General features: G+C 37.2%; 1 protein-coding gene across 4 annotated transcripts in view; it reads right to left on the minus strand.

The window, feature by feature from the left end:
• Positions 1-2,291: 2,291 nt before the first annotated feature.
• The window catches only part of MTR (5-methyltetrahydrofolate-homocysteine methyltransferase), a 49,338-nt gene continuing 39,553 nt past the window's right edge, over positions 2,292-12,076 (minus strand). For 3 of the 4 annotated variants that reach the window (XM_066315683.1, XM_066315681.1, XM_066315684.1), the window contains 8 exons: positions 11,805-11,903; positions 10,952-11,027; positions 9,613-9,768; positions 8,706-8,902; positions 5,426-5,626; positions 4,525-4,717; positions 3,685-3,797; positions 2,292-3,579 (listed from right to left, as the gene is read on the minus strand). In XM_066315683.1, the coding sequence (XP_066171780.1) occupies positions 3,487-3,579; positions 3,685-3,797; positions 4,525-4,717; positions 5,426-5,626; positions 8,706-8,902; positions 9,613-9,768; positions 10,952-11,027; positions 11,805-11,903 (1,128 nt within the window). In that variant the 3' untranslated portion in view covers positions 2,292-3,486. Of the gene's footprint in view, positions 3,580-3,684; positions 3,798-4,524; positions 4,718-5,425; positions 5,627-8,705; positions 8,903-9,612; positions 9,769-10,951; positions 11,028-11,803; positions 11,904-12,076 lie in introns of those variants that run through there. The other variant, XM_066315685.1, reaches the window with a different exon arrangement.

Below are 12,076 nucleotides of genomic sequence, written 5' to 3' on the forward strand. Positions count from 1 at the left end.
CCCCCACATACTTCATGCTCTTTCTGTAGGAATGGCATAAACCACCCACACTGGCCTGGGATCACTTCCCTTTGCCTCATGAGGAGCTGTAGGCACAGGTCACGCTGGTGCCTGAAGGCAGTGAGGAAGGAAAGGAAGCCTTTCATCCTGCAGCCGTCACGGCAGCTTCAGGCCAGCAAGGATGATTACTAGCTTGCTTTTGCCATCCTGGCTGAAGCTCAATCACAAACCCAAAACACCAAGTTTGGTAATCTCAGCTGAGGAGGTCTCCTTTGCACAGCAGCTATTTATATCAGGCATGTGGCATGGTCAAAAACTCGCAATATTCAGCCATGGTGGTATTATTAGAACAAACATGGGGGCGAACTCCACTGGTTTTTCAGTTCTGCCTTTAGCTGGACAATTTACAAATGCTGTGTGAAAGCAGGGTGGATATGTTTGCATTTTGTTCACTTCATTTGAAAACTGGCACCTACAGAAGCCTGACAATCAAATTGAAAGAACTTTGTAACAGGGCTGAACAAGCTTTGCCGTGACAAAGCCACGATAAACTGAGGGCACAGGAATCCATTTCTCCAGTGACTGAAAACATGTGCTACTGTTTCTGTAAGGAAACCACCCTCTTTAAGTAATTAATGAAGTTATTTCTTCTCTTGTTCTTCATTTTAATCCACTTTTTCAAGGCACACTCAGGTAAACCAGACAAAGATTTAAAAAGGGAAATTAATGAAACCCAGTCACATTTACTAGTAAACAAATCCTTTTAGAAAAGGCAAAGCCCTCAAAGGCCTTTCTCTATTCCCCTAATTTTCTGGACATGTCTTGTGTTTTAAGAAGCAGAAATTACCTGAAAGGGTTTAACTTTCACTTTGTTAAACAAGAAAGCAGAAGATTCATAAAAAATGCAGGGAAAAAAAAAAAAAAAAAAAAAAAAAAAAAAAAAAAAAAAAAAAAAAAAAAAGAGAGAGAGAGAATTTCAGGGTTTTTTTTTTTTAAAAATTACCTGACCTTGATAGTACTCTCATGACAAAATAAACTGCACTAGATTCTTCCCAGGAGTAACAGCAGCACTGAAACAGACCTAGTAATGAAGGAGCAGGTTTAAGGGTAGTATTCCCTCCTGGCAGTCATAAAATATACGTGCCTCAAAACTTAATCTCCAGGCTGTTGGCCTGACTTACAAGAAAAAAATCATTATCCAAAGTAAAATACTCACAAAAGTAAACCAGAGTTGCTTACAAAGCATTCTAAACTTTCCATCATCTCTTACATCTAGAACCTTTGTTAGCAGCATTTCGAAAAGCACTGCAAAAAATATTTTATGCATTTTAAACCTGATAGTCTTTCAAGTAAAATAGCCTTACCTGGTACAATTATGAGACTCCTTTGCTTCACAATTTACATTAGTTCTGGAGACAAGAATGAAAATTTGTCTTACCTAAAACGTCAACTGACAATTTAAAATAACAAAGCTTTAAAGGAATTGTCCTTGATAAAAACATTTGCATCATAACAAGAAGTAATTATTCCAAACAGATTCTCCCAATGACAAGTTTTGCAGGCAAACATGAAGATTTTCTCAAGTGTGATGCCATGTGTGAAGGGCTAAAGCAACTGCACATCATGTGAAACTCTCTGCTCGCACACCAGGTAACACCAGCACTGTTAGAGAGCGGGGACCTCCTGCTGCCAGCTGTACTCACTGAACTGGCTGCTACTGATTTCAGGAAAATAAATCAATAAATAAACCAAGCTGAGCAAGTCAAACTTTGACCCCATTCAGATTTTCAGACTAATAAGGGACTCTGCTTCCAAATCTAAGAATATGGAAGAGTGCCAGAGAGGAGAGATTCCAAGCATTAGATTGATCAGCAGAAGTGGAATTACCAAAAAACAAAGCAGAGAGGATTTCAATTTTCATATGCTATATATTTCAGGAACAAATCATCTTTTATATTAAGAACATTTTACTGTATTTTTGGCAGAAGAATGAGTGTTCTACTGAGAAACCATTCCCACTACAAAAATCAGCTGCTCAGCTAGGACATGTCACAAGTCCCTTGACATGGAGGGAGGCAGGGGGAGGTGAGATCCATTTAGAAATTAATTTTGTAAGTCATTAAAGGATGAGCCTTTAAAAGATTCAGTTAAGAACACACTTACGCAACTACTTTAAAAACCCCATAGCAGCTTCTATAATTTCAGGTTCGTGGTACAAGCACATATTAATTTTGACATTATCTGTTCACATTATTGCACACATTTTATTGTTGCCATTTAAAGGATTCTAATAGAATAACATCATCTTTATTAAACTGTTGGTACAAGACGATTGTTTTAGCATTAAGTCACATGAAGACATTACAAAAATTACACAGCTATTAATAGATTGCAAAAAACTGTTAATATAACATCTTCCTTACAACATTGGTCTTTTGTTTACAATTAGGAGACAAAAAAAATGAGGGTGTTCTGTCATAATATTTTACTAAGTTAGCATTTAAATAATACTTGAGGCACTTTTCAGAAATTATCGAAACCTATGAACAATTAGCACACTCCATTCAATCTGAATATCTACAATATTAACTGTTACATATGACACTACTATTTGCTTTTAAAATTAAGTTTCCTAGAAGGTTAAAAAGTTTGTAAAAGTCAGCTCCAAGTTTTCTGGCTGTCTATAGTAGCAAATATGCTGCTCTCATAATTTTCATGCTATATGAAAATGATTGTTTATGTATGAATTAAACTTCACAATATTAACTGTAAGGTAGGAAGTGCCAGTAGCCTTTCTACAGAATAGATTGTGACTTGCTGAAAGGAAGAGGAAGGAAGCACAAAGCAGACAACTCCATGGGCTCTGTCATTCCATTTTACAATACAGAACTCTGATGCTACTTCAGAAGATTGTGTTATTCTGATAGTTCTACCACTGAGAACAATCTGTGTTCCCAAGCACAAGACTAAACACTGAGCAGGTGATTTTTAAAAAGATCTGTTGTACTTCAGTTGTTCTTGATCACTCAATGTAAGACATTTTGTGATTTTGCAGAAAAATCATATTATATTTCTGTCCCTGGACTTGCCAAAATACACTAAAATAACAGAAGCCAAATTCTGTTCTGTGCATATCCACAGCCATGGGAGAGAAATTCTTGCCCCTGATTTCAAAATCTTCCAGAGAACAGGAAAGCTTTGTCGTTTCACCATCTCACCCTACACCTAGCTTCTCTGCTTGAGTCCTTGTGAAAAAATAAAAATACATAAAAGTATGCTGCTGTGACTGAGAAATGAAATACATTCATGGTCCCAAGCCAAAGGCAGGAGGCAGATTTTATTTGAAATATTAAGTTCATTGATTAAAAATTTAAGACAATCAGACAAAGCTGTTGGAGTGGATGGAAAAAGCTGTTTCCAGTAGGAAGAATTTTCTTGTTCCTTTTGGCAAATAGACCATGAAAAAAGGACATTCACCCACAAATATCAAAGTTGTTCAGTATCATATCCCAAAATAGGCTCCAGCCACTTCTCCACCTCTGACACAGACAAATTTTTTCTCAGTGCATAATCTTCAACCTGCAAAGTGACCAAAAAATGCAATGAAGATTTTGAAACTCCAGCTTTATATGTTAACAAAATTTTTGAGACATCTGCTCAGAAGATTATGACATGGTTAGTTACCTGATCTTTACATATCTTGCCCACAGCAAAATATTTGGAATTGGGACTGGAAAAGTAGAGACCAGAAACTGCAGAAGCAGGTATCATTGCTAGTGATTCCGTTAGACTAATTCCTGGAAAAGAGAATGAGGATTTTCTTATTCTTTGAATTAAGAATAAGCACAAATTCAGATAATTTTTTTTATGTTGGGCAGCTTCAAACAAACTCAAAAAAGCCAAGCAGCTTTCAAATGAGCTACAACCAAATCCTTTTTCCACTTGCTAACCATTAAGAAAACCTCAGAGCTTGAAACATACTGCAGACTTTCATTACAATTACTGCAGAGTGACTATGGTTTGAACAAAAAAATTTGGACATTTTGGCAAGTGAGGTTTTGAAGCACAGAAAGGTATTTTTGGAATTGTGGAAGGATCAGTGATACCTCTGACATGCAAAATATCAGAGGAAAACAAATGGAATTAATCCTTTTTTAAGAATTGTCATCTCAAGGTTCCTGTGGACCAAGAAATACTCTGCTGAATTGGCTTTTTTCCTGTTTCTATCTGGACTGTCTTCTTACAATCATAAGGATGCCAGAAATTTTTTCTGTGCAGCAAAACCCTGTTTGCATGCATCTCCTAATTAGGGACACAACTCCTCCACCAAAAGCACTGGCAGTGTTTTGCAAATTCTTCCTTGAATGAGGCAAAATAAAAATGGGAATAAAAAGGGGAAGACAGCAATTCCCATAAGCACTTCAGTTCAGTATTTTATGTAGTTCTGCAACATCCAATTTGTTTTTTGGTTGGAATTTTGATTTCACATAAAAAGCAGCTAAAGAACCTTAGTAAAGCAGTTACCTGTTGTTTCCTCAATGTTTGCAAGTTTCCACATGGTGAGTTTTTCTGTATGGTCAGGCTGGCTGGGATACCCAGGGGCAGGGCGAATTCCCTCATATTTAATTTTGCGTAGGCCAGACAGATCCAGCTGCTCACTACTACTGTAAGCCCAGAATTCCCTTCGAACTCTTTCATGAAGCTCCTCAGCAAATGCCTTGGATAGAATGAAAAGATTTTTTTTTACTTTGTACAGACTGATGCAATGATTAAGATGAACATTTATAGATGCTTTCTCACATTCCCATTTTCATTTATAAGAGAGCTCTTAACATAGGTGAGACATTTGAAAGAATTAAAATTCACATGAAACACTTATTTTGCTAATTCAAGTATTTTAGTTACTTCACTTATTGGTAGAGAGTGTTGTTTTTTTTTTTATTGTCCTGCTTTAAAGAGGTGAAGACATGGACAAGTAACCCAAAAAGACAAAATTCATTAACCTATGGTAGCGACACTTCATTGTAGCATGGAGGTTATTGGGTCTTGACTATCTGGGTGTCTCACCCAGGTCTAGCTATGGAGGACCACATCATTGTTGCCTCCATGTTGGGATCAGATACAAGCATGTGCTGCTGCTCCTTTTAGCAGAGGACCTTTCCTTTAGCTCAAAGTGGGCAACAGCTTTTCTGAACTGCTCCTGCAGCTTACGTGATTTTACTACCAACAGTTGCCCTTCAGTAAGAATTCCCATTTCAGTAAATATCTTCAGATAATAGTAATAACAACAACAATACCAATAATAATTTCTGAAACCCTGCTATAGATTGAAATCCCCAGCTAGAGCTAACCCCCATTTTCATTGTAACAGAGTGTCTCTAAGTTTGCTGAGAGTTGCAAGGAAACGCATGATAAAACCTCATACCTCTGCCAAGCGATCACCGAGAGCCTTCACCATTATGATGTTGTATTCATCATCCTGTTTCCTAAATTCATCGCATAAATCATCTACACCAAAGCAGGCCACAGCAAACACGCCTAAGTAGTCACAAATACCAGAATCCAGTGGTGCTATGAAGTCAGAGAGGCAGTAATACGGATCTGTGCAGGCAGAATCCTTTTCAGCCTAAAGTAATGAAACCAGTGCAATAAATCAGAACATTTTAAAAGACATCATTAGTGTACTATTAAGGTAAAGACCAGCACTTTTAAGACTAAAGGGCTTAGGGCATTTCTGACAAACACCTAACTAGTCTTTGAGCCGTGGTAGTTTCCCTATAGTTAAATTAGAAGAAAACCACCTCTCTTACTCTGAGGGTGTTTGGACAACTGAAGAACAAAACACCAAAGAAGAGAGATGCAGCACTGAACACACATTTTGCTTCTATTTACAGCTACTAAGATTTAACAGCTTATACAGCAAAAAAATTATTACAAAGTAAGGAATACTCTTGTGCCAACAACTGGGTAAGAGGAGGAATATTTCACCTCTACCTCTATCAGATTCCACATTTGCCAACAAAACTGATGGCTGACATGCAAACTGAAGAATTCTTCAGCAACTCCCACTGAAGAATGGTTATGATTTTATAAATACTCCTAGTTTCTTATGCTACAAATTGTGTGCTCAGTAATCCAGAAAAAACAGCACCCAAGATGCAGACTTTTTACTAATCACACACAAACAAAATGTATCACAAGCAAAATGTATGATACACCTATCACGAAATGTACGTATCTACTGGAAAGTTGAATCCTAAGCCAAGTTCAAGTGGGTTTATGCAAAGGGAAGTGGCCCAATGGAAAAGGACCTGGAGGTGCTGGTCAATACCCAGCTGAACACAAACCAGCAGGGTGCCCAGGTGGCCAAGAAGGCCAATGACACCCTGGCCTGCATCAGAAACTGTGCAGCCAGCAGGACCACGAAAGTGATTCTTTCCCTATACCTGCCACCAGTGAGGCTGCATTTGAATACTGTGTTCAGTTTTGGGATCCCCAGCTGAGGAAGAACACTGAGGTGCTGGAGTAGGTCCAGAGAAGGGCAATGAAGCTGGTAATGGTTCTGGAGCACTCATCCTATGAGAAGTGGCTGAGGGAACTGGGGAAAATGAGGCTCAGGGGAGCCCTCACTGCTCTCTACAGCTACCTGAACAGAGGCTGTAGCCAGGTGGGGGCTGGTCTCTTCTCCCAGGCAACAACTGACAGAACAAGACAACACAGTCTTAAGATGTGCTAAGGGAGGTTTAGGTTGGACATTTGGAGGAATTTCCTCAGAGAAAGTGTGATTAGATTCTGGAATAGACTGCCCAAGGAGGTGGTGGAGTCACTATCCCCAAAGGTATTTGAGGAAGAACTAGATATGACACTCAGTGCCATGGTCTAGTTGACATGGGGTTGTTCAATTTCAGAGGTCTTTTCCAACCTAACTGATTCTGTGAAATAGGGAATTATACTGCTCATTGGATCCTTTTTCAAAATGGAAGAAAGGTAACAGAAAGAGGTGCCTGAGCACCCAAAAAGAAGCTTTAAATCTTATCAGTATATTCATTGTGGAAGCATGATTGCTGTTTAAGAGGTGGCACAGTTCTTGTAAATCTACCCAACTCAAAGAGAGAGGAAAGTTATGGCCATCACTTAGCTGACGATTCATTTTTTTTATCCTATGACAATATTTTAGCAATGCATTTCATTCATTCCCTACTGCATGTTATGAGCAAATAAAATACTCCTATCCCTGAAAAACAAAGAAAAATTGTCTATTAACCTATAAAGTTACAAAAAGTATCATAAAACTAAAGAAATATCCTTTTTCCCCACAGGTGAAATTTATGGTAATTTTAAGGGATATTTGCAATTATTAGAGCTACAGAAAAATATTACATGCATCTCTAACTTTTAGATTTATATCACATCCTTAATTAGTGTCAATGTCATGCAGAGAACTCTGTGTACTGAAAGGAACATTTTATATAAGAAACAGAAGACAATTATTCTCTTCTACTTTGCTCTGCTGAAAACTCTCCTGAGTTACCATGCACATGAGGCTGGAAGAGATGCAGCTAAAATACACAGAGTCCAGAAGAACGGCATGCACAGAGTTTCATGACCTTAACCTTTGAAAGTAGCCTGAATAATTTGGATATACAAAGCAAAAAACGCTAAGGAAAATAACAGTATTCCAGTAATAAAAAGCATTACAAGAACAACATCAAATCATGTATTTTCCTTGGGAAAATCCTGGGGAAAAAAAAACCAGGATAAGAAATAGTAGTAAAGCTGAATTTACATGGGACATCAACATTTTTAACTAAGCCATAAGTCTCTGAAACATCCGTGCCTGTGTGCTTGTTGAGATCATTTTATATAAACATCTGCCACAGACTGTCAAGATTCACTAGATCCATCTCAGGGAACTGCAACAGGAAAACTTAAGAGCCAGGTATTTCTTAGTACACTTCTGCAATATTGGCACACAACTGTGCTCACAAAGTATTGTACTCCAGAAATGTGGGTAATTAAAATTTTTTTCTGCCCACATTTGATGACTCTGAATATGTGAACTATGACAAAGCCAAATCAGAGGATAGGGAAAAAGGAGAGGCAGTATATCTTGCAAGTTCAATCTACCAAATTAAATGCAAATCTAAGTATGATTCTTGTCATCAAAATTAGCTGCCAACTAATTCTAAATGGCCCCTTCATATAGTGAATTTTACCAAAAAATTAAGGCTATCAGAAACATTTATCTCCATTGAGCTTTATTTTCCAAGTTTTTAAATCCTAACTGGGTTTAAACATAAACACATTCAAGCAGAATTTTTCATCTGCAGTAGAATTCAGGGATATTAGAGAACTAAGGTTCATTAAGTTCTAACTTAGCAACACAAGATTCATGTGATTAATTTATGCAATGCACTGCTTTAGGACATCTTAAAATTGAAACAGATAATGCACACCATATCTGAATATGTCAAACCTACAAAGCATTCTGTACAATTATTACAATGCAGAATACTAGAAATACTACAATACAAATACCTGGCTCACCACTAACAGGATCTTGTAATTACTGAAAGAAATTACAAGACAATGGCTGCAGAGAGATTACAACAACCATTTTATACAGATTTTATTAGGGCACTTCTATTACATTCCGGAAATTCAGGGGGAAAAAAAGTCACTTAATAAACGCGCTGTCACTCTACCTGTTGCCTCAATCCATAAAATTTTGCTATTGGTTCTGAAGATCCCACTGCCTCTTCTACAGCATACAAATGGATATCGTCTTGAACACTTCGAGCTGGCCAGAACCCAACCACACCTCTGGCCTGTAATTTCTTTTCATTAATCAATGTTTCCAGTAGATCTTGAGCATCGTTATAAACTTTCTTTGCTTCTTCACCTATTAAAAACAACAGAAAAAAAGAAATTGCCTTAGAAGAGGCATGTTTTCATAACTGGCTAAATAGGTTTAAGAATTGTTTGAAGATTGATTGATTTTCCACATAATAGTCCAATGATTGCAATGATCTGTCAGCTACAGCAGACAGGAAGATTGCAGTGTGATCATAGGGCTGTAACAACATATATGTTAGGGGAAAAAACCCAAACAAAGCCCAAGATGTTTCAGCCAGCACCTAGTAGAGGCAGAGAACACAGAATAAAACAAGCAAGAGACCCGGTGTGTGCACCTACATTACCACAGTGCAGCAGACTTAGAACATTGCTTTCAGTGTCACACTTGCAATTTAATCACCTATTTCAAAGCCTGCTGAATAGCTTCAAAAGGAGCTTGCCATCTTCACCCTCAACAGGAACACAGATACATTAAGTGCTGTGCTGCCATTTTTTCTTATTTAAATATCTCCCTGTGCTTTAGAAGGTGAATGCTAAATGACTGTTTTTCCACACTTATTTTTCAGCCTCACATGGCAACAGTTGGTTCACTAACAATAAAAACCAGTAATTTGTTGCTTTGAAGAAATTATGTCACTGACATTTTTGCATGTATTTGTACTATTCCTATGTATTTCAAAACATCTGCAATCTTACTGCAGCACATTGGGCCTGTTAGGATTACTTATATGAAGTAGATTCAATTTCAATACCCACCTACAGTTTTATCATTAAAGATCTTAGGGAAACTCCTGTTGGGATACTTTCCCCTAAGTTGCCAGACGTCAAAGAAGGGCTTCCAGTCAATGTACTCAACCAGCCTCCTAAGGTCGTAATCTTCAAAGACTTTTGTACCAATGAATTTTGGTTTAACTGTAGGAATCAGAAGTACAATCCGACATGATGAAAAGAATTTACAATTGCTTTAATATTTGCAGTATAACTGATCTTCAGCAGCCTCCCACCCTGCAAATGACCTCTTCCAAATTGTCCTAAAATTCTCAGTCATATTTTCCCAAGTCATACCATACTCCACAGTGACAGTATAACAAAAAAAGCCTAAAAGACATACAAAATTGAAATAGAAAAATTAGGGCCTTTTGTTCTCCCAAGTAAATCAATAGTTTTTAGCTGTTAGACTTTGAAACTTATTCAGTTGGTCAGAATATTGGCCAAGACACAAGACCAGAAAAACTTACACAGTTTATCAATCCCTAACACACTTCATGGGCATGTACCTTTCATATTTACCAATTCCTTTCTATACACAGACATGTAATAGGACACTGCAGAGTATTTCTGTAAATTTTTGTGTAATTTCCAAGAACTTTTGCAGCCACCACACACGTTTAGATGTACACACACAAGTGAAAAGGCAACATGGATCTATCCATGAATGTACACACACAAGTGAAAAGGCAACATGTGTAAAGCTTCACAATTGTTTTGTCGGTTCAATACTTTGTAACACATTAAAGTAAGTTATTGAAAATTAGCATCTTGTTGAGTCTTGTAAATGAAATGACAGAAAGCAGTGTTAATGTCACTGCAGGATGCATCTTGAATGCTGTTTATACTTCTAGTATAATTTTAAAAAAACAAAACAGTACAAAAACTGATGGGGGAAGAATAGGAAAAAAAGTAAGGAGGAATTTGATAAAAATGCCATTTTACAGCATGTGTTCCCTAAATATTGTACAGTAAGGTGTGCAATACAATGAGCCAGGCAGACACTACTTTCAAAAGCCATCATTAGTGTTTTCTTTGATTATATGTTGTGATGGGTAGCTCACTGTTTTGAGATTTTTTCAGTTTTCTTTATTAAATATCGATTTATTTTTTAAATGAGCTGTAAAAAAGCAGAAACAGAATGTTCAAATTAATGCAAAAAAAAAAAAAGTCTCTATTGAGACAGATACTTTACAGGTAATTTACTTAAGTTGTTACACTGCTATATTCTGAAGTTTAAAGCATCATTTAATTAAAAATATATCTACAATAAACACACAAAATAAAATAAAGGTACAGCAACTACAAACAACAACATATAGCTGACCTGGTATATGGCCTGATAACCAATTATTATGGAAACCTTTTCTTCTAGCTTGCTGTAGAGATAAGTATCTTCTTTCCTACATAAACATAAAGGCTGATTTCAGAACATCATCTTTCAAACACAAACTGTAACTGTGGACTTCGTAGTAGTTGTACTCAAAGTACTCTACAGGATAAATCTAACAGCAGATAAACTCAGATAATTTCAACAACTCCCAGTTCCCAAGTGTAATGTAAGATTACATCACAAGCAGATCATGATTTTCGCCTGTACAATTCTAATGAAGTTGGTCCACAAGATTTCTAGTTCCTCTCAACTACACCAGAATTTCCTTTATTATTTCAAAATACACTCAAATACAGGCAGAGAGAGATTCTCCTACTGTCCTGACCACCCACCTAAACAAGACCAAGACGTTAGGAAAGCACAGTGGCTTAAAATTCTCAATAGAGTGTGGTTCAGTACCAGCAAAAGCTACCAGTACCATTTCACTACCCCAGCTGAAGTTCCACATATCCTGCTATAGCTCCAGGAGAGCACTGGTCTCCTGTAGGCTGATTAAGATGACATGACTGCCAGCTCCATGGAGGTCCTAGACACCACTGATTAGCCATTGAGGACAATCAAGAATTTGCCAAGCAAAATCATGCAGAAGGCCTTATAGGCTTGAAAATTTGATTTCATAAGCACTTCTGGAAGTTTTCAATCCATCTTACTGCAAGTTTTAAATCAAAGCAAATATATCTGAAGGTTTTCATAAGGACCCAAACAGCGAGAGTAACAAGTTATTCATAACAGCTGAACAGCAAGTGCCAACCACTTCAAACAAGAAAATAATCAATTACATTTGTACCTTGAGAGACTCATAGTGTTCTTGTCTAATTTCTTCATATTCCTCTAATATTTCTTCAAAGAAATCATCCTTTATACTGTCGTCCAAGAGCTGGGAGCACTGAAAAGAACAGGAAGGAAAAAGCTCTAAGTACATAGAGTAACACACTATGGTAAGGACAGAGTAGGAATTTCAGACTAGGCAATCTAAGTCTTACCAATAATCTGCAACCTACATTCAAACTAGCAATGTTTAGACTACAATTATTACTGACATCTCTGCCCTATTACACA

This window comes from Sylvia atricapilla, chromosome 3 (assembly GCF_009819655.1).
Source record: "Sylvia atricapilla isolate bSylAtr1 chromosome 3, bSylAtr1.pri, whole genome shotgun sequence".
Taxonomy (NCBI): Eukaryota; Metazoa; Chordata; class Aves; order Passeriformes; family Sylviidae; genus Sylvia; species Sylvia atricapilla.